General features: G+C 41.8%; 1 protein-coding gene across 3 annotated transcripts; it reads left to right on the top strand.

Annotated features, from left to right (window-relative positions):
* Positions 1-294: 294 nt before the first annotated feature.
* ASPM (assembly factor for spindle microtubules) lies at positions 295-27315 on the top strand. Of its 3 annotated transcripts, none has more exons than XM_077928348.1 (25): positions 296-717; positions 2514-2657; positions 3920-5216; positions 7419-7514; positions 7841-7987; positions 11184-11426; positions 11646-11713; positions 12201-12342; positions 12428-12558; positions 13049-13224; positions 13319-13464; positions 13552-13637; positions 15823-16038; positions 17315-17447; positions 17625-17770; positions 17891-18013; positions 18130-18264; positions 18559-21909; positions 23102-23236; positions 23663-23833; positions 24565-24757; positions 25653-25807; positions 26116-26292; positions 26719-26891; positions 26982-27315. In XM_077928348.1, exons 1-25 carry the CDS (start codon positions 403-405, stop codon positions 27085-27087), a joined length of 8205 nt encoding a protein of 2734 aa, XP_077784474.1. In that variant the 5' UTR covers positions 296-402; the 3' UTR covers positions 27088-27315. The 3 variants fall into 3 exon arrangements, 2 of the variants coding, with proteins under 2 accessions (XP_077784474.1, XP_077784473.1); XM_077928347.1 differs by having other exon boundaries at positions 297-717; positions 17315-17519; XR_013392850.1 differs by lacking the exons at positions 25653-25807; positions 26116-26292; positions 26719-26891; positions 26982-27315 and having other exon boundaries at positions 295-717; positions 17315-17519; positions 18559-21917; positions 24565-24696.
* Positions 27316-27437: the final 122 nt, after the last annotated feature.

Raw genomic sequence — 27437 nt, 5'->3', positions numbered from 1 at the left:
GCGCATGCGTCAGTTTTAAAGGAAAACTCCCGCTCGCCATTGGTTGAAGGGCGCCGCCGATCGCGGTGGCCAAAGAGGGCGGAGGGAAGGCCCCAACCCATTGGCTGGCGTTTTCCGAACGGCGCGCGCGGCGATTGGGCGCGGGGGCGTTCCGCGCGGCGATTGGCCTTGCGTTTCTCGCGGACGCCGCCCTGATTGGTGGGGGCGGCCGGGTTTGAAATTCGGGACTGGCGGTTGGGACTCCTAACTGCCGAGGATCATTGTTATTGTCGGGTTGCGAGGGGGGGGGGGAGGGGAAAGGGAGACAGGCGGTTTGCTGTCGAGGCCCTTGACCGTATTCCTAAGAGGGAAAAGGAACCGGCGGCGACGAGGAGGCGGGGACCCACCTTGGTCGACGGAGCCATGGCCGTCTCGAGGCAGGACGGGGGAGCGACGGAGCTCCGGAGGGCGAGTCCAGGCGGCCCGCGGCGGCGGCGCTGGGCTATGGCCGGCGAAGGGGACGACGGCGGCGAAGAGGAGGCCGACGCCGCGCTGACGCTGGTCCCCTTCTCGCCGGCGCCCTTGCTCAGCTTCGGCGCCGTCCGCGTGGGCACGTCGCGCCTCCGACGCCTGGCGCTCGAGAACCCGAACGCCGAGCCCGTCCGCGTGGTCGTCGGGAGACCCCCGCCCGCCGCCAAGGGCTTCGCCGTGCAGGAGCCGCGCCACTGGCTGCTGCAGGTGAGGAGAGCGGCGGCGGGGGGACTGATCAAGGAAGGGGGCGAGGGGGCGTCCCTGCTCGGGCCTGTTGCTGGCCTGTCGGATGCGCTGTCCCTGCTAAGGAAGGGTTAAAGTAGGGACGGAGCTCTGCGTGTGTACGATGTATGTGTGTTTGTGTAACTTTGCATATGCTTGCATATATATATATATATATATATATATATATATATATATATATATGTATGAAGATGACGAGTGAGACCTCGTCGAAACGTCGCCTAGGCACCCCAACTTTTACACGGGAAGATACCCGAGGACACCAAAACCTGCATTCCTGTACCCGTGAAAATCTACGAAAGCATATATATATATGTATACACACACACATATAACATATATATATATATATATATACACACACACACACACACATATATACACATATACATATAAATACACACACATATATATATTTGTGTGGGTGTGTAACTTTGCATATGATTTTAAGTGAAGAGATCCTAAACCTGTCAGCTGTGTGTATACGAACATGTATGAATGCTGACTGTGCACATGTGAGTCCAGGTACACACTCAGTGCCGGATTTACATATAAGCTAAACAAGCTACAGCTTGGGGCTCCACTCTCTTGGGGGGCCCCTAAAAAAAATTAAAGGAAAAGAAAACTGAATGTACATTTCCAAAATATAAGATAAAAAATAGAATAAAACCTACATACAGCAACAGTGTTTTGTGTTGTATAGGCTCCTATTTTGTTATGTGCAAATGGCTTTAGATACCTATTAGGTCCATAAATTACCATATAGCATATATTCAACACACAAAAAAGCAACAATTTGTTGTTGACAAAGGACAGCTGGACATATAAAGGGACCCATTACCTTGAGTAGCTAAGGGCCTCATCAGACCTAAATCCGGCCCTGTATACATTTGTAACACCCTGGAACTTTTCACTGCAGAGTAGTAATAGTAGTAGTAGTAGTAGTAGTGTGTAACAACAATCAATTGTTTCTACAGACAAAACTTTACTCAAGGTGACAAATGTATGTTGAATCAAAAGAGAATACTAGGATATTCACAGAAGATTTATCAGCAGTTCTTACCAATGATGATGTACAATAGAATATCATTGCATGAAATAGGGTAATGCATATATCTTTATAGTGTGACTACATATTTGCAGAGTATCTTTAGCCATAAGGAATGTGCCCAATAGATTTTAGGAGAGTTTGCTAGAGGATTTTATAGCATAACTAGGTAAACCACTTATTAGGAAAATGGAAAAAAGTCTGTCTACCTTGCCTGATTTGGGATGGGTGGTTCAAGCTTTCAATTTCTAATGTTTGGGGTCCACATAGATAAGTGTTCTGTGAAGGAGAGGCCTGGGGATATGAGATCTCTAGTGTACCATTTTTCTTGTGCGTTTCTGCATTGACTGAAGAGTTGTGCTGTGGTTTAACTGGTCTTTTTCTGATTCAAGGTGAGGTCCTAAACCTGGTATTGTGAATAGGTTACTGGCTAATATTGTATCAAGTTCTTTTCTATGCTATTCTTTTTCTGCCCACTGTAGCCTTTGTATCTTTGTAGGTGAAGCATTGCACTCCTGCAAAATACTAACCATATTCATATATGGCTCATAAGTTATTTGATGAGGGGATGCAATCTAGCCAAAAATATTTAGACATCATTTGTGGCATACACAGAAATGCAAAGAGATTGTAAATTGAGAAGTCCTACAAGTTGCCTGTCAAAGGAAATACAGTATACCATCTTTCTATGTTTCATGCTTTTCTTTTGCAGTCTGGAGAGAGAATATTAATTTCAGTAACATGGACACCACTGGAAGGTGGCAAAGTGCGGGAGCTCATAACTTTTGTTGTAAATAATGTTGTTAAACATCAAGCAGTTTTGCTGGGTTCTGCCGAGCAGTCTACAAAGAAAAAGGTATGGAATGGATATATGCATAAAAAAAACTTTCCGAAGTGACCATCCAGTTATACAAGTGCTGTAGTATATTGAAAATGCCTCTTTGTAAACTGCTGGTAGGATATCTTGTGCAGTGAATGTTGAAGTTGCAGAAGCTAAACTTTCTGATGTGGTATTGTCAGGGGTTTCCATAGGTAATAGATCTGTAAGTACAAGGTTTTGCAAAGCCTCCCTAGGTCTCTTTCACTGTCCCTTGCTTAATTCTTGGTATACCTTCCTTGGTTTGATTTTAACCATCCCTAGCATTGCCAGGTGTTCTGAAATTTACACCATTAAAAATGCCCAGTGTGAATAAATATGCAGCGATGCTACCTGTATGAATTCTGAGTATTTTTTTAAAATGACAATACATGGACTCTTCATGGTTTCTTATTTCCTTTTACTTTGCAAAGTTGTGTCACTACTGATACTTGCTGGAAAAAATAGTACAGGCGCCCCTCCACTTACATGCGATTGACATGCGTGCAACTACGCATGCGTGGCGCTGGGAATTAAATAAATACAGTACCTTGGGTTACGTATCCCTCTGGATGCGTAATCTTCGGGTTGCGAACGTGGCAAGCCTGGAAGTGTATACCCTGGGTTTTGCTGCGTGCGGAGAAGTGCTCAATGGCTCACATGCGTGCGCAGAAGGACGCCTCCGGTTACAGACTTTTTGGGATACAGCCAGGCATCCGGAATGGATGGTGTCTGTAAACAGAGGTACCACAGTAGATTCAAACCAGGAAATGGTGGGAGAGAGCCGGAGAGTCCTTATGGCTTCCAAGGAGCTGAAGAGGACTACAGTGAGGGAGGAAGAAGCTCCAAAGGGACCGGAGGTGCAGTGGCACTTTGCTTTGGCTGCTCAGCCTCCCCAACTAGCAGCTGACATGCGTGATAGTGCAGCAGCAGCAGCAGCTTTTCCACACATCCATCAGCCAGCCCCAGAGCTTCAACTCTAGTTGAAGAGAGAGTTGTCTGGACAGACAGCTGGAGAGGAGTAAAGAAATGAGCATTAAGAGGCTTTTAGAGGGTGCTGCTCACATAATGCAATTTTCCTTATGCGTGCAGGTCCCTGGAACATTGCGTAAGTGGGGGGACGCCTGTAGTTCTCAGCATTAAGTAGGCTATGAGCAGCATTATTATTTATACAGTGAGGAAGAGGAAGGGCTACGTAGCTGATAAGGTCTCTCAATATATGCACAGTAATAACTGGATATTTGTGTTGGTGTCATTTTCAGAAAAGTCTTTGGGATACAGTTAAAAAGAGAGCTCCTTCACGGCAATCACAATATCAGAAGAAACTTCCCATAATCAAAAATATAAATGAAACTTTTCACATGTCCAAAAAACCTGGAAGAGTTAGAAGCCCTCTCCAAGCCTGTGAGAACTTGGAAGTGAATGGATGCAGCATTTCACCTAGTGGGAACAGTGTAATCCTCTTAGAAAATAGCTTCTTACACTCTCCAACTGATCCCATACTACAAGAAAAGCAGCGTGTCACTAATCCCCCTCTTTCAATGGGGAGATCAATTCCATATTTTGTTACTGGTACAGTAGCATTTAATGAATTACAGCAGGATACAAAACAGACCTGTACTGTTATGCCAAAGTGTGACAATCTTGTGGAAACCAAATTGGAAAGTGGACATATTAGTTCAGTGAAAGTGGAAAGTTCTAGTACAGATTCAGTTTGCACACCAGAAAATCTGAAAAGCTTTCCTTTGAATCACAGGAAAATTTTAAGCCCTGATTCTTTTGTACATGATAGCTATGAACTTTGTGAAGAGCCTGCTATAGCTACAAGAGTGCCAGTTCTTTCACCTGATCAGTTTTTAAAAGAGAATCAGATAGTTATTCAGCCAACTTCACTAGTACATAAATCGGTGTCCCATTCTTCAAGTTTGGGATCTTACACAATTTGTTCACAACAGAAGGAAAGAATGCAAATTTTTACTTTTCCTGTGGAGTCTCATTTTTCAAGCAAGCAACTTAATGATGCACACAGTAAAAAAATTGCAGCATTTCAGTTTGAAAAGTTTGAACGAAATGCAAGTGGGTGCAAGAAAAATGGCCCAGATCAAATTTGCTGCTTCCAGAAAGAACATGGTAAAAAAAGGCCTCTGTTGTGCAACACAGTTACTAAAAGTAAGTCAGGTTGTCCTGAGGGACAAGGAAGGAACTTATTAAAACCAAAATCTAGAAAATGCCTTTCTAATGCAATTCAGCGATCTGTGGATAATGTTCCTGAAACAGCAAAAATGAAAATGTTGCCAGAACTTCCAGTTATAGAACCTCTCTCAGGTGAAGTTACAGATCACAAAATTGAAACAGCTTCAGCCTGCTTAGGAAGAACGTCACATAGTCATAAAAGAAAAAGTGGAGAATATTTAGAAGATACTAATAGCAAAAGTGGTAAATATGTGGAGAACTTTGCAAGAAAAAAAATGATGTCCTTTGTGGAAAATGAAGATGCTTTGAAAGCATCGAATCCCAAATGTGTGAACGGACAGAAGCAAAGTGAGAAAAAGAAACCAGGTAATTTAACCTTTTCTTCTGTTTATTTGGATATGTTAAATAAAATATTTGCCATGGATTGGTGATAAAGACCAACTGTGACCATTTATAGCAGCTCTTCAAACAAATTACATTCATTTGATAGGCCTAAAGCGTATTGCTTTCATTTGACATTGAGTCAGCACCTCTTTGACTAGAACAGAAGCTTCTGCATGTAAATGTAGAGTGGGATGATTTACAATATTTCTACACCACCCTTCAGTAAAAAATCTTGATATGATGAAGTGAGATCTGTACATTGTTTCCAACAAACTGATTTTATTGAAGATCAGGATTGGAAAATGGGGCCCAAACTATCAAAATGTGGTGCAAAGTGAAAGATGGAATCTATCTCCTGAATTCCTTTTTTAAAAATAAATTTAGTTTTGGGTTTTCAGATTTACAAATAATCACAAAGAGAACAAATAAGACAATATCAATAAATCCCCTGGACTTCCTTCCTCCCCTTTTGTGAGTCCTAATGTTAAATTTTTCTCCTGCATCTTCTCTGTTAATCCAATTCTATTAAATCTTAAATTAAACCATAGTCCAACTTTTAACTACAAGTATCATGCCAATGGGGACGCAGGTGGCGCTGTGGGTTAAAGCCTCAGCGCCTAGGACTTGCCAATCGAAAGGTCGGCGGTTCAAATCCCTGCGACGGGGTGCGCTCCCGTTGTTCGGTCCCAGCGCCTGCCAACCTTCGGGTGCAAGTAGATAAATAGGGACCGCTTACCAGCGGGAAGGTAAACGGCGTTCCGTGTGCTGTGCTGGCTTGCCAGATGCAGCTTGTCACGCTGGCCACGTGACCCGGAAGTGTCTTCGGACAGCGCTGGCCCTCGGCCTCTTAAGTGAGATGGGCGCACAACCCTAGAGTCTGTCAAGACTGGCCCGTACGGGCAGGGGTACCTTTACCTTTACTATCATGCCAATCCTACTAATAATTTTAATTGTTTACAATGATTTTTAAAATTATATATTTTCCCCATTCCTTATTAAAATTTTAGTCTTCCTGATTCCTAAATTTTGCCATTTCTGAGTAGCCCATCAGTTTAATCTGTAATTCTTATCTGGTAGGGACTGTGCCTTCTTTTCATCTCTGGGCTAATATTGCCTGGGCAGCAGTAGTCGCATATATAAATAGTCTCTTCTAGTCCCTTGGAATTTTGGCACCTAGAATTCCTAAAAGAAAAGCTTCTGATTTCTTAGGAAAGTTTATTTTAAACATTTTTTTCAATTCATTATATATCATCTCCCAAAGTTATTTTACTACTTTACAAGTCCACCACATATAAGGTGCCCTTTCTCTTTACATTTCCAACATGCATTTGATCTTGCTTTATACATTTTAGCTAATTTACTAGAGGTTAAATACCAACGGTACATAATTTTCATATAATTTTCTTTCAAAGTATAGCATGCTGTGAACTTTAAATCCTGATTCCATAACTTCTCCCTTGCTGCCATTTATGTTATATTCAAAATCTCTCACCCAGTGTATCATCATTGATTTGACCTGTTCATCTTTTGTATACTATTCTAAAAATAATTCTTACATTTTTGAAAGTAATTTAGTCTTGTTTTCTAACAGCTCCTTTTAAAATTTAGAGGTTTCATTAAAGAAACCTTTCTTTTTATACATCTTAAATATGTCATTAAGTTGATGGTATTGCAACCAATCAATTAATAATCCTCTTCAAACCTCTTTAATTTCAACTCATGATCTATTTCCATTAATAACTATTTATAAGATACCCAATCATTTCTTATGTCAATTTTTTTTACAGACATCGGCTCCAGTGGTGAAAGCCACCATGGTGTTTTTTGTTCTAATGATTTTTTTAATATTCTCCCCATACGCTTTGCTTACTACGTTACTAAGCTTTATAAACTTTAACCTTCTCATACCACAGATATGCGTGCCAGCCAAATATGTTATCATGACCTTCAAGGTCTAATAAACCATCAGTATTTTTTAATACTATCCATTCCTTTAGCCAGCATAAACAGGATGCCTCATAATATAATCCTAAATCAGGCAAGGAAACTCCACTGCTTTCTTTTTTGGTTTCTTCCCTTCCAGAGGAATCTAGTAATATATTTCTGCCATTCTCTTTCCCCCCTCTTGTTGTCTCTTTCTGTTGTGTTCACAATATTACAATTCGTTCTTGTTCTAATTTTCAGGTTCCTTATCTAAAAGATGGAGGACTGGTAGGAAAACAAAGAACATTATTCCAGTGGCACAGTCTCAGCTGACATTTGTGAAACCTTTAAAAACAGGTGAAAATAAATTATTTGTGCTCTGTATTCTCCATGAAAACAAAAGTCTCTTGGTGCAAGTGGCAGTTTCAACACATTTGCTATATTTTTGCTCAGAGTATAGGCATATTCCAAAAGTAAAAGCCTGCAAATTAATACATGTTTTCATTGCTGTTGTGCTGCCCTTGGAAAAGGTGTCTTAGGCCCTGCGCCACAGTCTACCCCACTGAGCAGGGTTCCTCACTGGGAAAGTCACCTCCTACCTACCTTCTTCCATGGGTGGATCTCTGGATCCAACCTGGTGTCCATAATTGAGATGTAATGTAACTTTTAATCTTTTTTCAAAGACATTCCTAGACATCCAATGCCTTTTGTGGCCAAGAACATGTTTTACGATGAGTGCTGGATAGAGAAACAGCAACGAGGTTTTACTTGGTGGTTGAATTTTGTACTTACTCCTGATGACTTCACTGTGAAAACAGACACTTCACAAGGTAAAAGAGATCTGCAGGGTCTTAATGTTTCACATATATAAGAATTACTCTAGACTTCAGCAATCCAGTTTGCTTACTTTAAAATCTTTTCATTTATTAACTTGTCATTATTAACTTGTAAATATTGGAGTAACAATACTATTTCCACTGGGAATATAAAACATAACAAAATTACTTAAAACTGGTACAGTGGTGCCTCGCAAGACGAAATTAATTCGTTCCGCAAGTCTCTTCGTCTTGCGATGCACGGTTTCCCATAGGAATGCATTGAAAATCCATTAATGCGTTCCTAGGGAAACCGCCTTCAGACCAGGTCCGGGGACAGTCTGTCCCCCGACCTCTTCTGAAGGCTGGGGGGGGTGAAAGTCTTTGCTCCCCCCCGCCTGCATTAAAAAGCCCTCCGGGTTTCTCCGCTCTCCCGGGAAGGCAGGCAGGGGGGAGCAAAGACTTTTGCCCCCCGTCTGCCTTCAGAAGAGGCCCAGGACCTCTTCTGAAGGCTGGCGGGGGGCGAAAGTCTTTGCTCCCCCCCTGCCTTCAAAAGCTGTCCGCCCAGGCTTCGCGGACCTCTCCGCAAGCAACGGCAGCGCTGCCGCTGCTTGCGTAGAGATGCCGGCATGCCGAAGCCTGGGCGCGCCGAGATCAGCGCGCCCAGGCTTCGCGGACCTCTCCGCAAGCAACGGCAGCGCTGCCGCTGCTTGCGTAGAGATGCCGGCATGCCGAAGCCTGGGCGCGCCGAGATCAGCGCGCCCAGGCTTCGCGGACCTCTCCGCAAGCAACGGCAGCGCTGCCGCTGCTTGCGTAGAGATGCCGGCATGCCGAAGCCTGGGCACGCCGAGATCAGCGCGCCCAGGCTTCGCGGACCTCTCCGCAAGCAACGGCAGCGCTGCCACTGCTTGCGTAGAGATGCCGGCATGCCGAAGCCTGGGCGCGCCGAGATCAGCGCGCCCAGGCTTCGCGGACCTCTCCGCAAGCAACGGCAGCGCTGCCGCTGGTTGCGTAGAGATGCCGGCATGCCGAAGCCTGGGCGCGCCGAGATCAGCGCGCCCAGGCTTCGCGGACCTCTCCGCAAGCAACGGCAGCGCTGCCGCTGGTTGCGTAGAGATGCCGGCATGCCGAAGCCTGGGCGCGCCGAGATCAGCGCGCCCAGGCTTCGCGGCCCCGCCGCCCGGCATCGGGGCATGGTCCGGGGCTTTTAATTTGCCCCGGAACAGCGAAGTCCCCCGCTGTCCCGGGGCTTTTTAAAATGCTGGCGGGCGACAGCGGAGGCTTCGCTCCCGCCCGCCAGCATTTTAAGATCGCCCCGGACAGCGGAGAAGTCCCCCGCTGTCCCGGGGCTTTTTAAAATGCTGGCGGGCGACAGTGGAGGCTTCGCTCCCGCCCGCCAGCATTTTAAGATCGCCCCGGACAGCGGAGAAGTCCCCCGCTGTCCCGGGGCTTTTTAAAATGCTGGCGGGCGACAGCGGAGGCGCTTCCCCGCTGTCCCGGAGATTTCCCTATGGGCTTTCGTCTTGCGAAGCAAGCCCATAGGGAACTTCGTCTTGCGAAGCGCCTCCAAAACGGAAAACCCTTTCGTCTAGCGGGTTTTCCGTCTTGCAAGGCGTTCGTCTTGCGGGGTACCACTGTATATGACTATCACATCAGATAAATTAATGTAATCTGATGTGCTATTTCATTTGAGCTGACATTCTGCATTCATATGCACAGAGCTACTTCAACTTGAAAGCTCACATGTGAAGTGCTGCTTCTGTTATTCGGTGTTGGTTTTTTGGAAAGCTTTAAACCCATCAATTTCTAAGTCAGGTGGCAGATCTGCAGCCTCTTCTGCCCACCAGTCATCTCACTCAGTTTACAAAATTGATTGTGCAGTCGAAAAAGTGCCACTCCCTTTGCGTACTTCCATTGTTAGCATATTGGAGCATTTCTTGCTTTATTTATTATAAAATAATATTTATATACCGGTGTATCATGAATATATCACAGCGGTTTACAACAATATAAAAACAAAACTAAGCAATAGCATAAAAATTTAAAAACAAATTAAAAGCAAAAAGAAATTTAAAACAAACATCAATAGATAATTGTGGGTGAGATACCTTTTAATTGCCTTCATAGACCTGGCAGAATAGAAGTTTTTAGCAAGTGTTTCAGAGTTGGCACGGAAGGTCATTGCTCTCATCTGCTAGCAACAACTGAAGGAAGTTCATTCTTGGCTCTTAATACTGGCTAGTTCTGCTTCAAGCCATAATCCCTAGTTTGTGTGAAACCCTTAGCCAAGAATCTTGGTATGTTGCTCCTGTCCTTCTTCTTAGTGGGGAGTAGCGAAGTGTGAGTGATCTGCACGTTTAGTGTAGACCTTTAGCTGTGGTTTACTATGACTTATAAATGCACCCTTTCCTTTGAGCTTGTATAATCCTGGATGCACACTGGGTAAAGTTTGTGTGAACTCTCTTCAAAGATTGCAAATATTATCATAACATCATAGGTGGCAGAGGGTCAAGAGGCCAGTAAGCCCAGTTTCCTACAGCAAGGAAGAACAATCCATTAATTCAGCTTTCCCACCCAATCAAAACATTGTGCTTCTATGGGTATTTTGATCCAGTTGATTCAAGCCAGTGAAATAAACTGCACTTTGTGGAAGGAGGCTATATTTTAATTATTTCATAAAATTTATACATCGCTCAATTGTAAAAACAAAACAAAACCCAACAACCCTCAATGGTTTACAAAAAGGTTATTATTATTATTGGCTCTGTTTCATCAGCCACTCTGGGCGACTTACAGCCTACAGGGGTATCTCGGGTTAAGTACTTAATTCGTTCCGGAGGTCCGTACTTAACCTGAAACTGTTCTTAACCTGAAGCACCACTTTAGCTAATGGGGCCTCCTGCTGCTGCCGCGCCACTGGAGCACGATCTCTGTTCTCATTCTGAAGCAAAGTTCTTAACCTGAAGCACTATTTCTGGGTTAGCGGAGTATGTAACCTGAAGCGTATGTAACCCGAGGTACCACTGTATATTAAAACATAATAAAACATCAAGCATTAAAAACCTATCGATGCAGGGCTGCCTTCAGATGTCTTCTAAAAGTTGTACAGTTCTTTATCTCCTCAATGAAATCAATAAAAAATTACAAACATATTACAACAAAAGTTATAATACCAAGTAGATTTTAACACTTGCAACTGTTTTCTCTCCAGTCAATGCGGTGTCCGTTATCTTGGGAACAGAGTCTCATAAACCAAGCGTTCCTAGAGCACCAACTAAAGAAGAAGTATCCCTAAGAGCTTATACAGCTCGGTGCAAGCTGAACAAACTTCGTCGCTCAGCTTGCCGTTTATTTACATCAAACGAGATGGTTAAAGCAATAAAAAGGCTGGAGATTGAAATTGAATCAAAACACTTGTTAATTCGGAAGGACAGACATCTCTGGAAGGATATTGGTAAGAATGTAGCTGTGTTCCAGATATTCCTACACATATGTAGAAAAATTGAACTGTGGTGGGAAATTGTAAACAAGAACGTGGCCAGGTCTATTTATGGCCTTCAGTTCTATAATCAACAATCCACAGCTTGATAATAGCAATTTCACGGTATATTCTTAGGTAACATCATTTTCAAAAAATTTTATTATCCTGCTTTTGCTTCTGTGTCCATTGCAGGTGAAAGACAGAAAATCCTCAACTGGCTTTTATGCTATAACCCACTATGGTTGCGCATAGGTCTGGAAGTAAGTTTGTATTTTCTTAATGTTTACAAAGTGTTCTTTGAGCAAGATATTCTCTTGTAGAATTGCTAAGATTTGTACTGGAATCTGTATTAATCAGCCTTAGGGACACAAAGCTTGGTGATAGTGACTGCCGGTAATCAGTAGAACTGGTCTTAAGACTTTGATATTATCTTTATTTCATGACTCAAAGGCAAGGATGCATAGCTGTCAACTTTTCCCTTTCCTTGCAAGGAATCCTATTTGGAATAAGGGCATTTCCCTTTAAAAAAGAGAAACGTTGACAACTATGAAGGATGGGGAACCATGAAGCCACCCCCCCCCCGGCACCTGCTTGCCTGTCATCTGCCATCACTCGTGGTCAAGGGAAATATAATTAATATTATATTGCTATAGTTCTTTTAATAAATCTGCTTTGAAGATCTGAATTCTATTGCTGCAAGGTTTTTGTTTTGTTTAAAGTGGATTTTCTTTCTCTCATTAATGAAAGGTAGTCTATGGTGAGCTAATTGCCTTAGAGAGCAACAGCGATGTAATGGGCCTGGCAATGTTTATACTTAATCGCTTGTTGTGGAATCCAGATATTGCAGCTGAATATAGGCACCCAAGTGTGCCTCACTTGTATCGAGATGGTAGGTATTTTTCTTTGCTGTTTTATAATCTGTTTTATACTTTTTTAAGATGCAGCTCTATATACAATCTGATATTTTCTTACAGGACACGAAGAAGCATTGTCAAAATTTACGCTGAAAAAACTTCTTTTGTTGGTTTGCTTTCTTGATCGCGCCAAGCTGTCTAGAATTATTGATCATGATCCTTGCCTCTTTTGTAAAAATGCAGAATTCAAGGTATTCCAATTTAAGTCTCTATATTTGTTTTGTGCATAATTAGATCTTTTTTAAAAATTGAATTTTCCATTAAAAGAAGTAGTACCACAGTGTTAAATAAGAAAAACAAAAGATTAGTAGATTTGAGTGTATATATGTGGAAGCCACAAGATACTAATTTTAAGAATTACATTTGTTTCCCAAGGTGGTAATTTTCTTCTATGGCTGGAACAGGAATTTTAAGTTGCCATTAACAAATGCAGCTTGATTTTGTGTGCTTATTAGCTGAGGAATAGGCATTTGGCAATTTCTTTTTATAGGCTGTGGTAGGTAGTAGTCTTATTAATGTTTGTGACTAAAGTCTATGACTGGGTTAAACGTACTGGAAGTTAAGAGAGTTCCTGTTTGCCTTGCAGCACAATCTTATGGCTGTTTACTTGAAAATGAGCCCCATGATGTGCGCACAGAACTGATAATCTTGCATGAATGTAATTTGTTGCCTTTTCTGCAGTCTAGTAAAGAGATACTGCTGGCATTTTCCCGAGATTTTCTAAGTGGAGAAGGTGATCTTTCTCGCCATCTATATTTCCTGGGCTTTCCAGTTCATCACGTGCAGACTCCACTCGATGAGTTTGACTTTGCTGTAACAAATCTAGCCACAGATTTGCAATGTGGCATTCGTCTAGTGTAAGTCTTCACTGCATTTTGTTGCTGAAGTTATAGAAGGATTTCACTTGAGGAAATGGGCTATATTTTTAACATGGTATCTTTGTATTTTCAGAAGAGCATTGGAACTACTGTCGTCAAACTGGAGTCTTTCCAAAAAATTAAGAGTTCCTGCAATAAGTAGACTTCAAAAGATGCATAATGTCAAGATTGCCTTTGAAGTACTAAAAGATCATGGAATACAGTTGGAAGAAGAACATGGTAAGTGCCAGCAAAGTAGAAAGTAGTCCCCTTATAAAATAAATGTGTGGATGCTGCAAATCAGTAACCTATTTGACTGATTTATAGGTACATCGATTGACGCTAAGGATATTGTGGACCGGCATAGAGAGAAAACACTTGCACTGCTGTGGAAAATAGTATTTGCTTTTCAGGTATTGTATAATGATTTTTTGGCAGTTAATCTCTGAAACATATATTGAAGATGAGTAGTATGCATTGTGGACTTGCAATATTGTATCTTCAAAAAAATGGGGTGCTGTATAAAAAATGGTCTATAGATGACCTCACCAACTGCATGTAAAGTAATAATAATAATTTATTTATACCCCATCCATCTGGCTGGGCTTCCCCAGCCACTCTGGGCGGCTTCCAACCAAATATTAAAATACGGTAATACATCAAACATTAAAAGCTTCCCTAAAGAGGGCTGCCTTCAGATGTCTGCTAAAAGTCTGGTAGTTGTTCTCTTTGACATCTGGTGGGAGGGCGTTCCACAGGGAGGGCACCACTACCGAGAAGGCCCTCTGCCTGGTTCCTTGTAACTTGGCTTCTCGCAGTGAGGGAACCGCCAGAAGGCCCTCGGCGCTGGATCTCAGTGTCCGGGTAGAATGATGGGGGTAGAGGCGCTCCTTCAGATATACTGGACTAAGGCCGTTTAGGACTTTAAAGGTCAGCACCAACACTTGGAATTGTGCCCGGAAACGTACTGGGAGCCAATGTAGGCCTTTCAAGACCAGTGTTATGTGGTCTCAGTGGCCGCTCCCAGTCACCAGTCTAGCTGCTGCATTCTGGATTAGTTGTAGTTTCCGGGTCACCTTCAAAGGTAGCCCCACGTAGAGCGCATTGCAGTAGTCCAAGCGGGAGATAACCAGAGCATGCACCACTCTGCCAAGGCAGTCCGCGGGCAGATAGGGTCTCAGCCTGCGTACCAGGTGGAGCTGGTAAACTGCTTCCCTGGACACAGAATTGACCTGTGCCTCCATGGACAGCTGTGAGTCCAAAATGACTCCCAGGCTGTGCACCTGGTCCTTCAGGGGCACAGTTACCCCATTCAGGACCAGGAAGTCCTCCACACCCACCAGCCTCCTGTCCCCCCAAAACAGTACTTCTGTCTTGTCAGCATTCAACCTCAGTCTGTTAGTCGCCATCCATCCTCCAACCGCCTCCAGACACACACACCTTCACTGGTTCTGATTTGAAAGAGGTAGAGCTGGGTATCATCCGCATATTGTAGAACATATTACAGTTGACTCCCAACTTCCATACATTTAACTTGTACAATCACAGCTTTATGCTGGCGGCCAGCTTGTTGCAATCACAGAAATTGTGATTGTGAAATCACAGAAAGTGTGGAAAGAGCTTTTAAGCTTCTCCACCTTGATTCCTGGGTTCTGGGAGGTTCTTGTGTGAGATCTTGCAGGATCTCCCAAAGCCCAGTAAGGACGTTGGAGAGCCTTGCATGAGGGGCAAAGTCACACCAGCTTTGGAAAGGTAGAGATGCTCCTGTTAGGGAGATTCTGGGGTTTTAACTACATGCAGCTTCAGCTTTGCACACAATCCTTGGAACGTAACCCCTACACAAGTTGCAAGATGGGGAACACTGAACATGTGGGAGAAAGGCGCTTATGTCTTACACAGTTAGATGAGCTATGCTTTTACAATTGGTAGTGATGTGAAATGTTACATGAAATGTACAGAACTGGTGCATCAAAAAGGGGGAGATATCAAGGTCTGATGTCTTTAAAAATACTATCAACAAATTTACGATCATTGCAATTAATTATGAGAAAATGGTCTTGATGAATTTTATCACATAACAAAATGTGCTGTGGAGTCAAAAGAGTTCTTGTTCATCTTATATTGGTTATACAGGTGGATAAACAGTTTACATTTTCTTTCATATGTTATTTAGCCATCTCCAAATTTTAAACCAGAGAAAGTTTGTGTTTTGTCAGGTTTGCCATTGTCCTGCCCACCAAATGGTCCGCCATAGTATGCAATTACTATATTCACCTCAGAGCAGCGATGTGGCCCAGGACATTTTCAGTGCTTTATCTTTCCACTGAAAAATGTTACTGATGTTTCATAAGTTCATTTTCTAAAACAAAGTTTTCTGGAAAACCCATCTTGCTGCTTGCAGAGTAAGCTTTGTTAAGTTAAATGAGAGTTGCTATTGAATAAACATGTTTGGACTTGTCCTTGCTAGCATTGTCCTGATAACATAGTTGTTATTTCTTATTTGTTTAGCATGCTTTGAGAAATACAGTGATTTACATATCGCTAAAGATCAGAAACTCTCATTTTTAGAAATAATATTTTTAATTTGTTCTTGTTTAGGTGGAGGTTTCCCTTGATAGGGATCAGTTGAAAGAAGAAATTGATTTTTTGAAGAACATGCACGTTACAAAAGTGAAGTCTGCTGCTTTAGAATCTCGTATTGCCAAAAAAGTGAGAAAAGGCAGCAGTAACTTTTATTCATCCGAAAGCTGCAGTGAAAATGTAAAGATGCTGATGGATTGGGTCAATACCGTCTGTGGGTTTTACAATGTCAAGGTAAAAACTTTCCCAATAATCATCTCTGTTCTGTTTCCTCCCCAATAAGCAAACAAGGGACGAAAGTATTATTTGATAGACCACAACTAATTGATGGAAGCCAGTTTTAATCAGCGGGACTGAGATTTAAGGAGATGTTTATTTATTTGGCTGTTCAGCATGTTTTTATTATGGTGCATTATAAATGACTGAAAAATGGCATAATGGGGTCATGATCCTGCATGGACTGTACTTGCCGCAATCTTGCCTGCCTGTTTCTTATTAAACTTCATTGATGCTAGGATTTCATCCTTTTGTGGGAGAGGGTGCCTAATGACCTGACATTTGGCATTTACATATGTTCCTATGAAACAGTACTGACAAAATCAATAGGTTCCCCTTTCCTTTCCAACAAACTGGTTTAAAGGAAACATTTGGATGGACTGTTTAAATCTACAACGATGGCCATATCAAATGGTAACTTCTTGTTGATGCATCAAAGCTAATCTGACAAACACTAAGGATAAATTTACTTGTTTCATGGTCCAAGTTGCTTCTTGGAAAGAATTGGAAAATGGTAAGAAATGACCTTGTACTGAGTCAGACCATTTAACTCAGTCCATTTAACTCACTATTGTTTGCACTGAATGGCTGCAGATCTCCAGGGTTTTAGATGGGACATTCCTGTTCCTACCTGGAGATGCTGGGGATTGAACCCGGGACCTTTGCATGCAAAACAGATGCACTGCCACTGAGCTGTGGCTCATCCCAATCACATCTCTTAGAACTTACTATTCTGAAAGCTGCCGAAGGTAAATCACCAAGTACTGTGTTTTTATAGAACATCTTTTTTATGGTTTGTTGTACCAAACATGACAAGCAGATCTAACCTGATTTTCTTTAGTACACTACAAATTTATACTTTAGCTTAGTACTGTTTTGGAAGATTTCATGCCACTGTAATTTCAGTAAGTGTTCCAATATAATAACCCCTAGAGAACCCCAAGTAAAAGAAGATTATTACCACAATTATCTGGCTGTAAAGAGCAAGGGGTATTAAAGTTATTAATTTTCAGACTTTGAATACTGTGGTGTGGGAAGGGTATTTTCCCTCTAGATATGCTTTTCAAAAAGAAAAGCCATCGAAAGAAAGGAATGCATTGTTGAGTAGGCTAGATTTCAGAAATGGAGGCCTAGAACTCAGCTTTATTAGCACATGGTATGCTGATACAAACCTTCAAATAGAGAAGCCACTGGCAGAAAATATTTGCTTAACTGGTTTTGTGTTTTTAACTAGGTTGAAAACTTTACAGTATCCTTCGCGGATGGAAGAGTGTTGTGTTATTTGATTCATCATTATCATCCATGTTATGTTCCTTTGGAAGCTATCTGCCAGCGCACAACTCTAACAGTGGAATGCACCAAAAGTGGTACAATTGCTCTAAATTCTTCCTCTGAGTCTGATTCTTCTCTGACTGTACTCAATGGAGCTTTTGATGAAAGTGAGTTCATTAAATGATTATTGAAGGCAGAGGGAAGATGCTTATTACCACTTTACTTGACTTAATAAATTCAATCTTTTTTGTCTGTTTTTTTTAAAAATAAAGCTATAACTTCTTCCGTGCTTTATAAAGAACTCCTTGACAATGAGAAGAGAAACTTCCAGCTGATTAATGCTGCAATTTCTGACCTTGGTGGTGTTCCTGCTATGATTCACCATTCAGACATGTCTAATACAATTCCTGATGAGAAGGTAATCAACCATGTCTTTACCATGTTTTTACAATTCACCATTGCCTTCTTCAATCACAACTTACTTTTATCGCAACTTGCTAAGTTTCTGTATGTTCTCTGCTCTCTTGGTTTTCTTTAGGTAGTTATTGCCTATGTATCATTTCTTTGTTCGCGACTTGTAAATCTTTCTAAAGAGATTCGAGCAGCTCGACTGATTCAGTCAGTGTGGAGGGAACACAGATTGAAAACAAGATTAGCACAGGTATTTCTTTGAGTTACTTTGCATGTTTCCTAAATTATCCGCAGAACGTGATTCTACAGTATCTATTGATGCTATATGGACATATTTAATCAGCAGTGGAATTTTTCTTTTGCTAGATTTTTGAAGAAAAATCAAAAGGTGCAGTTGTAATTCAGAAACATTGGAGAAGATACACGGCCCAGGTGAAACTTCAGAAATTAAAAAAAGCAAAGCAAGAAGAAGCTGAAAGAGTATCTTCTGTTGTCATTCAGGTATGATTGACTTTTCATGTGAAATTACTATGTCAAAATTACTGCATTTCCTAGCAGATTGAGATTACCAGGTGCTATTTCATTTCTGCCCAGAATATGATTTCAGAACCAAGTAAAATATGGTTCACTGTTAGAACACTTTATATGCCATACTTTTATATAAAGAATATTGAATTTTATTGTTCGAGTCCACCACATATGCATAGAAAGAATTGCCCATTTCTCTTGTATTAAAACTGTAAACGTGCAGTGAAATCTGATTCTTACAGCTGTCTGTCACTTTTTCCACCCCAGACTTACTGGAGAAGATACAACGCAAGAAGAAAATACTTGCAGCTTCGGCAATATACAATTATTGTGCAAGCAAGGATAAGAACGTTCCTTGCTGTTGCTGCTTATAAAAAAGTGTGCTGGGCTGCTCTCACTATTCAGAGGCACTTCAGGGCTTTTTTGATAGCAGAAGCCCATCGCCAAAAATATCAAAGGATGAAACAGTCAGCACTTGTGATTCAGTCTGCATTTAGAAGATGGAAAGGCTGCAAAATGAATTCAAAAGTTGAAATAGAGAAGCGACTGCAAGCAACTGAACTAGCAAAGAAGGAGAGAGCTGCAGTTGTAATTCAGTCCTGGTACAGGATGACCAGAGATCGAAACAATTACTTATATATCAGACACAGTGTTATCAAGATACAGGCCTTGTTCAGATGTCTTAAAGCTAAATTCATTTACAAACGGAAAAGACTGTGTGCGATGGCTATTCAGAAGTGTTACAGAGCTTACAGGATGAGGAAAATTGACAGGGAAACATATTTGCAGAAACGTTCGGCAGCTATATTCCTGCAATCTGCTTATAGAGGAATGAAAGCTCGTTTATTGTGTAGACAAGTCAGAGCTGCCGGTGTCATTCAGGTACACTACCGTGCATACAGAAAGCAAATTTTTCTGAGGCAGAAGTTCTTGCAGCTAAAAAAGGCTGCTGTGTGTTTGCAAGCAGCTTACCGGGGCTATAAAGTACGGAAAATGTTTAAGTGTCAGAAAATGGCTGCTGTTAAGATCCAGTCTGCTTTGAGGGCTTATGCTGCAAGAAGAAAATACCAAGCTTTGATTCAAGCTACCCTTGTGATTCAGAGATGGTACAGGGCTTCCAAAATCAGAACAAGGTTTTTGAAGACAAGAACAGCTGTAATTTTCTTGCAGGCAGCTCTGCGTTCTTGGCAAGTAAAGAAATGCATTAAGAGCTGGCATGCTGCCGCAATTAAAATACAATCTGCCTTTAGGAGATACATGGCTCTGAAAAAGTTCAGGATGGTGAGAAATGCTGCTCAAACACTTCAGCAGCATTACAGAGCCAAACTTTTGGGCAGAAAGCAACAGCAGGAATACGTTGTGCTTCGCAATAGCATTGTACAACTCCAGGCAGCTTGGAGAGGGAGGGTTGTGAGGAAGGCAATCCAAAGACAGCACCACGCTGCAGTAGTCATACAGTCCTATTTCAGGATGCACATCAGTCAAACAAAGTTTAAAAGTTTCAGAGGGGCTGCTGTTAAGGTTCAAAGGTGGTATTGTGCTGCTGTCCTAGCCAGGAGTGTAAGGCAGGAATACCTCACTTTAAAGGTTGCAGTTGTTAAAATGCAAGCAATTTACAGAAGCGTAAGAGCAAGGCGTGAAATTCAACGCATGCACCAAGCAGCAGTTATTATCCAAGCCATGTTTAAAATGCATCAGAGTAAGGTTAGATATCAGGCAATGAAACTGTCAGCAGTTGTAATTCAGAGGCACTACAGAGCTCATTGCAGAGGGAGAATGGAACGGGAAAAATATCTCAAGTTAAGGAAGGCTTCTCTTGTACTTCAGGCTGCCTACAGGGGGATGAAAGTTAGACAGGAGCTAAAAGCTTTGCACCAGTCTGCAACTTCTATTCAGTCATTTTATCGAATGTACAAGCAGCGAAAATCTTTCCTGAAGCTAACTGCAGCGGCAAAACTGATTGAGCAGTGGTATTGTGGTTCTAAATGTCGCAATGCTCAGATGCGCAAATACAGGCAGATGAAGACTTCTGCCATCCAAATACAGGCTGCCTTCCGAGGTATGAAAGCGAGGCTCCATTTGCAAAGGATGCATATGGCTGCCACCACCATCCAAAGGCGATTCAGAACTTTTCTTCAGAGGCAAAGGTTTGCTTCTCTTAAGGCAGCTGCTGTGACGATTCAGAGGAAATACCGAGCAATGGTACTCTCTAAACAGCAGCGTGAAGAGTATGTCCATCTCTATAAAGCTGCCATCGTAATACAGTCTGCCTTCAGAGGCCTGCTGGCCAGGAAACGTGTGAGCCAAATGCATGGAGCTGCTACAGTTATCCAAGCAGCCTTTAGAAGACATACAGCTTATACTCGATACCAAGCTGTGAAGCTTGCTTCTGTTGCCATACAGCAGCATTATAGAGCATACCGTGAGATGAAACACGCTAGAGGACTCTACTTAAAATATCGCCACTCTGCTTTAGTTCTTCAGGCTGCTTACAGAGGAACGAAAGTGCGATGCATCTTGAGGGAACAACATTATGCAGCAACAGTCATACAGAGTAACTATAGAAGGCACAGGCAGCAGTGTTCCTACAAAAAATTACAACGGGCAGCCAAAGTTATACAGGTTCAAGTCAGGGCCAATAAGCTGTGCAAAACTGCAGCCCAGCAGTATTCCTCTGCTAAAAGTGCCGCCATTTGCATCCAGAAAGCTTTTCGCTGGATGAAGGCAAGACGATGTCAGCAAAGGCACCAAGCTGCCATTGTGCTTCAGCGGAATTTTAAAATGCAGAGAGAACGTAGAAAATACCTTGCTTTGAAAGCAGCTGCTGTAGTCCTTCAGAGGCGGTACAGAGCATCAGTTCTGGCAAGGAGGCTGGCTCAGGAATACGTTTCTGTTTGTGCAGCCGTTATCTGTGTCCAGTCTTTCTACAGAGGATTTAAAATCAGGAAGGAAATTGAGCGCAAACACTTAGCAGCAAAGGTAATTCAAGCAACATTTAGAATGCACAGGGCTAGGGTCTCTTACCAAAAGCTGAGAGGTGCTGCCGTCACCATACAAAATTCCTACCGGTCTTACCTAAAGGGAAAACACCAGCAAAATGCACACCTGGCAATTATGAACTCTTCTGTAATGATTCAGTCCACATACGGAGAGTTAAGAACAGGGCAAGAAGTGAAAGCTATGCACGTCGCAGCAACTCTCATCCAGTCTCTCTATCGAATGCATGCCCAGCGCAGACACTACAAGTTGATACGCAGGGCTGTGATAACTATTCAGTCTGCCTATCGTGGAAGGGTAGCACGCCGAAAGGCAAAGGAAATTCGTGCAGCTAGAAAGATTCAGTCCTTCATTCGCATGACTGTGGCTCGTAGAAAGTTTATTCGCCTCAGAACAGCAGCTACTGCAGTACAGACTCATCGCCGTACAAATGAAGCCATAGAACAATACCAGAAATACTGGGAAGCTGCACTTTTAATACAGCGGCGTTATCGGTCTTACCTGGCTATGAAACACCAAAGAGTAGCTTATTTGCAAACTTTGAAGAGCATCATCATTATGCAAGCTACAGTCAGGAGTTTCCTTGAACATCTAAGGCTCTGCAGATTGAAAAGTATCCAGGTATTTAGGTATACTTACTTCAACATTACTTGTTACTGATTCCTGTAATATATGTACACAAGAACCACTCTTCTGAGTCAAAAGCAGGGTGGGCAATATGGCTAGATTCTTATTATAATGAATATGCTCTTTTCCTCTTTGAATCCTAAACCTCATTCTGTGCTTTTTTCTGTTCTGCTGGTTTTCTGTCTTATATTGGGAACAAAATAGTATACCAGCAAAAGGAGATACTGTATGTTTTTCTATACAAAATAGCTTGAAGCAACAGCCCCAAATCTGTCTTTTATCAAAATCTAAGGTATTTTTAAAAAGTGCTTAAATTTGTCTAGATCTTGTGAAATTTTTTCTACTGATTCAGAAGCGGAAGTGAAAGCCGTAACCAAAAGTGGTAGTGGTGCAGAGGGAACTTCTAGTTTTCGTTAGAGCAAGTTGGTTTGCAACTTTCTTGTTCAAGTTCCTTGGGTATTATTATTATTATTATTATTATTATTATTATTATTATTTACTTCTCCCCACTCTGCACGGCTCTCAACAGAATTAAAAGCACAGTAGAACATCAAACATTAAAAACTTCCCTAAACAGGGCTGGCTTCAGATGTCTTCTAAAAGTCAGATAGTTGTTTATTTCCTTGACATCTGATGGGAAGGTGTTCCACAGGGTGGGCGCCATTACCGACAAGGCCCTCTGCCTGGTTCCCTGTAACCTCACTTTTTGCGGTGAGGGAACTCCCAGAAGGCCCTCAGAGTCTGGGCTGAATGATGGGGGTGGAGAGATATATTTGAGATATATGTCTACTGCTGGTAGTCAAATTGCCTGGCAATGACCTTACAGTTTTGGATTAAGGTCCTTACAGAACTATCTATGCCCATATGACCCAGGGATTCAAGATTGGTACAGGGGCCTTCCTTGCATGACTACCAGGCAGAGATGGGGTGGGCACAACCTTTTTGTGGTGTTCCCCATGGCTGTGGAACGCCCCCTCCCAACCTCTTCCATGGTAATGTTTTAGGCCAGCTGTACAGATTATTAATGAGTGTTCACCAAGAAGTAACTTTTACTTTTAGTATTATACCGACTGTGATACATTTATAAATATTTTTTACTGCTGTTACAATTGTGATGCCGTTTTATACATTTTAATTGTTTTTATGTGTGTCGTTCCCCCACCCTGCCCCTTATGGTTTTGCACAGAGCCGGCAGAGTTTTCTCCTTCGTTTTGCAGCTGCTGCATATCATCATCTCGCTGCTGTTAGAATTCAGAGGGCTTACAGAGCTTTTCACTCGAAGCAAGCACACTTGCAGCTCTCTTCAGTTCTGTACATTCAGGTTAGCTTTTAGAACAAATGTATTACTCTAGGAGCTTCTTTCTACCAAGTGCCTCTTCTGTTCTTGAAAATGCTCAGTCTTTTTTATTAGTTCATGTTACAGTGGTACCTCGGGTTACAGATGCTTCAGGTTACAGACTCTGCTAACCCAGAAATAGTACCTCGGGTTAAGAACTTTGCTTCAGGATGAGAACAGAAACCGGGCAGTGGGAGACCCCATTAGCTAAAGTACCTCAGGTTAAGAACAGTTTCAGGTTAAGAACGGACCTCCAGAACGAATTAAGTTCTTAACCGGAGGTACCACTGTACTTACACATGTCTTGAAGTTCCAAGTTTCATCAAGACCATCTCTTTAATTCCTTTAAAAATGTGTAGGTAATCTTAGCAAGAAAATATTTTTCTCTTTGTCCTGTGTGTGTTTAAGCAGAGGTGGTATCGAGCAAAACTGCAGAGGAGGAGATACCTTCAAGATCGTGAGAATATTATTAAAATACAAAGAAGGGTGAGGAGACGGAAGAGCTGCAGAAATGTAGCTGCAAATGCGGTTCAGGAAGGCATGAACCAAAAAGCCCTAATCAATGGAGTAACTAAATTTCAGGTAAACCAAGGTCCTAGAGAGACTGCTTCTGCTTTATTGAGCGATATGGTTATATTTAAGGCCTTGTTTCATTCTTATGTGTGAGAGCTTAGTGATAGAGCTTTGAATACAAAAAGCCCACAGTCAGCCCCTGACATCTTCAGGTGGGCTGTATATGACCCCTGTATATGACAGGAGTCACTACCAGCCTTTGGTATTCTCTTCCGAGGAGCAAGATGTGCTAATGGCCTGACTTGATAGAAGGCAGCTTCCTGCGTTTGCTAAGGATGATGGGAATATTGCCACAGCAGGAATGATATGCTTATCGATTCTAATGGGGTGCATGGCTCCATTCTTAACGTCTACATTTGGACTTTCCTTTCACTTATTCACTGTGGCGAATGGAATTGGAGTAGTTTTTTACTCTCCACCTTTTATCTAAAAATCTAAATATTTTCTGTACTTATATGCTGCTTTAATTGACAAAACCCATCAGTAAACATAAAGCAAACATTCTAGAAACCACGGAAAAAGATAAAGATAAGAATAAAATCAGCTGAGACATGAACACGTCTTTTCTATTCTGCTTCTGATCACTGAATGATGCCTGGAAGCCACTGAATGCAAAATATTAATTGTGCTAGAATTGGTTGGAAAACCATAAAATTATATTCCGTAATGTAACAGGCTTTCTCCTCTCCCTTTCCTTCAACATGAATCACTTTCCCCCTCGCACCCCCATCCATCATAAGTCACTGTGGAGAGGGTATTCATATAGGAAGAAGACTGACACAGCAAAAACGAGAGCTTTGCGAGATAGCTTGTCGATTGCCAATAAAGAAAGCAACGAAGATAAGAAGCTATGCAACAGAACAGCACTTGCCATTGATCGGCTTCTCAAATATAAACACTTTTCTTACATTCTGGCAGCTTTAAAAGACTTGGGTTTGTATTTTTTAGATTAAAAATAATTCCCAATACACCATTAATACCATTCTTTCTACAAATTTACCAACATAAAAGGTGTAGCAGTAAAGATGGGGTGGTGGTGGAATTACATCATTATTACCTGCCTAGTACAGTGGTACCTCGGTTCTCGAATTTCTCCATTGATGAATGTTTCAGAACCTGAACGTCGAAAACCCGGAAAGAAATGCTTCTGTTTTCAAACACGCCTCGGAATTCGAACAGCTTCCGCTGTGTGTTTTTCCATTTTCTCAATTGAATTTGCAGACAGCCCTTTGCACCTCAATTTTCGAAAATTTTGGAACTCAAATGGTCTTCCAGAAAGGATTATGTTTGAGAACTGAGGTACCACTGTACTTTCATATTGGAAGGACTAGTTTTCCTGGTGTGTGGTGGAAAATGGGATCGTTTGACCAGAGTAGAATGGCATCCAATCCAATCCAACCCCACTTCATGCACTGAGAAGCATGAAACTTCTCTACCCCGGTGGTTCCCCATTAGCTAAGTACCACAGGCCCCTTGTTTTTAAAAAGCAATGCCATGGACCCCCTACTTTTGAAAATGTTGATATTTCTGTGGTGGTTTTTGTTATGTGAATGGTGCCACCATACCCTCCAACATGTCCCAGTGCAGAATTTGGGGGTGAGTTTGTGCAAGTCACGTGACCTACATGGTGCCCGGAAACATGTGCTTTTAGGTGCCATGCTTCCCCTGACAGTTGATGGGTGCCACAGACCCCCAATAGAGAACCATAGCTCTAGCTCAATTACTGTGTGTCAGTGAGAACTGGCCACTATTTCCATGTTGCATTTTGTCCAACTGTCGCCACCCTGAAAATAGGCTGATCTATATTTCGTTCTCTCTCCCTCTCCAGAGGTTGTTACCCGACTGTCACCCGTTTGCTGTGAAAGTATGGTCCAGAATGAAGCAGTATCCACTATTTTTACTTTGATACGGAGTTGCAATCGCAGTGTCCCTAGCATGGATGTCATACGTTATTCTGTCCAGGTCCTGCTTAATTTGTCAAAGGTACTTCTGCATTTTCAAGTTTTGTTAAATGGTCTCAGTCTCCTTTTTATTGCCAGAATTTGGGGCTTAGAGCTGCTCTTGATCGCTGCTCTTGGATTTGAGAGCTCCAATTCAGAATGGGGCAGGAGTGAGGACACTCCTTCCTGCAAATCCACTAACATTCGTCACAGTGTTGTTTTGCTATTTTCTTTACACTGTACTATATATCCAGTGTAAGAAGTCTGTTAAAACTGTCTCAAATACAATGAGACCTTCTTTGCTCAAAGTTGGAGGGAAAGTACTTAACCAGAACTGTTTTTCTTTTCAAGTATGAAAAGACAACTGAAGCTGTTTACACAGTGGAGAATTGTGTTGATACTTTACTGGACCTACTTCAGATGTACAGAGAGAGAGCTGGCGACAAAGTTTCAGAGAAAGGTGGAAGCATTTTTACCAAGACGTGCTGCCTGCTTGCTCTTCTTTCAAAGGACTCAAGAAGAGCTTCTGTAAGTTTTGGTTGCTCTCCACTCCATCCCATCATTAACTATTGTGAAATTGTTTTCCCGTTTGTGAGGGATGAGCAGGAGAGATTTGCCACAGTGGCTCCTAATATACAAACACGGCCGGTAGTGTGTTAAAGCTGCTATTTTACACAGCCAGTTAGTGCCAAATGCATTTTACCTTTGTTGAGAATGGCAGGGGAGTGTTTAAGCTGGAGACCTGATATTTGGGAACAGCAATGGTGCTGTTGGAGGATCTTTGACAGGCAAGCTTTGGAACTGTGTCACTCTAGGATTGGATTGTGAGGGGTCTTAATCACTTCCATTAAAACTGGTGCTTTTCTATGTGTTTCCTAAAAGTTTATTCATTTCAGGTTTCATTGAGCTAAGCATTACACTGTATTCAACTGTAAAATGTGGCTTAATTTTTAGGAGATCCGAGGCAGCTCACGAGTAGTTACTCGCCTTCAGAGCCTGTTTAAACTCACAGCACGGAAACATCAAATGGATGCACGAAGAATGCTTGCCAAACAGAAGTTGGCCGCATACAAAAATGGGCATTTCTCTGTCCCAGCAACTCCTCTAAGGACAACAATAGTTTCAAGGTAAGAAATCCTAACCTTTCAATTTCCGTGCTTAAAAGAGAGAAAAAAATCCTGCTTTTTCAGTACAATTTCCTCCCCTTTAACCTACAGGCAGAGACCAGAATGGGTTTTAAGGAAAGATAATATAAAAGAGATTGTTGATCCTCTGCAAGCAATTCAAATGGTGTTGGATACACTTGGAATTCCTTATTACTAAAGAATGACTTTAAATGATATTTTAAAAAGCATTGTCAGGATCAGCTTTCATATTATGTAGAGTTTCATATAAATCTATCTCACTTTTATTGCACATTTTTGTATGTCAGCTTGTGATTGGTGTTGTCTTTATTAATTACTTGGATATGATTTGTAATTAACAAACTAAACTATGTATTTTTTTAAAAGGCTGAGATTTTGTACAATAAAATGGAAACCATTCTGTTTACATTGTTGGCTATGGTTTTTGTTTTGTTTTGATGTTCTTGGAGATTTGGGATCTATAACCATTAAGCCTAGCAAAATAGATTCGATATCTGCATATACATGTATTCCACATTGTGATTCTGA

This window comes from Podarcis muralis, chromosome 5 (genome assembly GCF_964188315.1).
Source record: "Podarcis muralis chromosome 5, rPodMur119.hap1.1, whole genome shotgun sequence".
NCBI lineage: Eukaryota > Metazoa > Chordata > Lepidosauria > Squamata > Lacertidae > Podarcis > Podarcis muralis.
This window is presented reverse-complemented; position numbering and strand designations above follow the sequence as displayed.

Excerpts from the sequence above, each read along its gene's own strand:
- ASPM (XM_077928347.1), top strand. The coding sequence starts at position 403 with ATGGCCGTCTCGAGGCAGGACGGGGGAGCGACGGAGCTCCGGAGGGCG. Across the intron at positions 17,771-17,890 it reads ATACAATTCCTGATGAGAAG|GTAGTTATTGCCTATGTATC; the intron begins GTAATCAACCAT and ends GGTTTTCTTTAG. Across the intron at positions 26,293-26,718 it reads AGGACTCAAGAAGAGCTTCT|GAGATCCGAGGCAGCTCACG; the intron begins GTAAGTTTTGGT and ends CTTAATTTTTAG.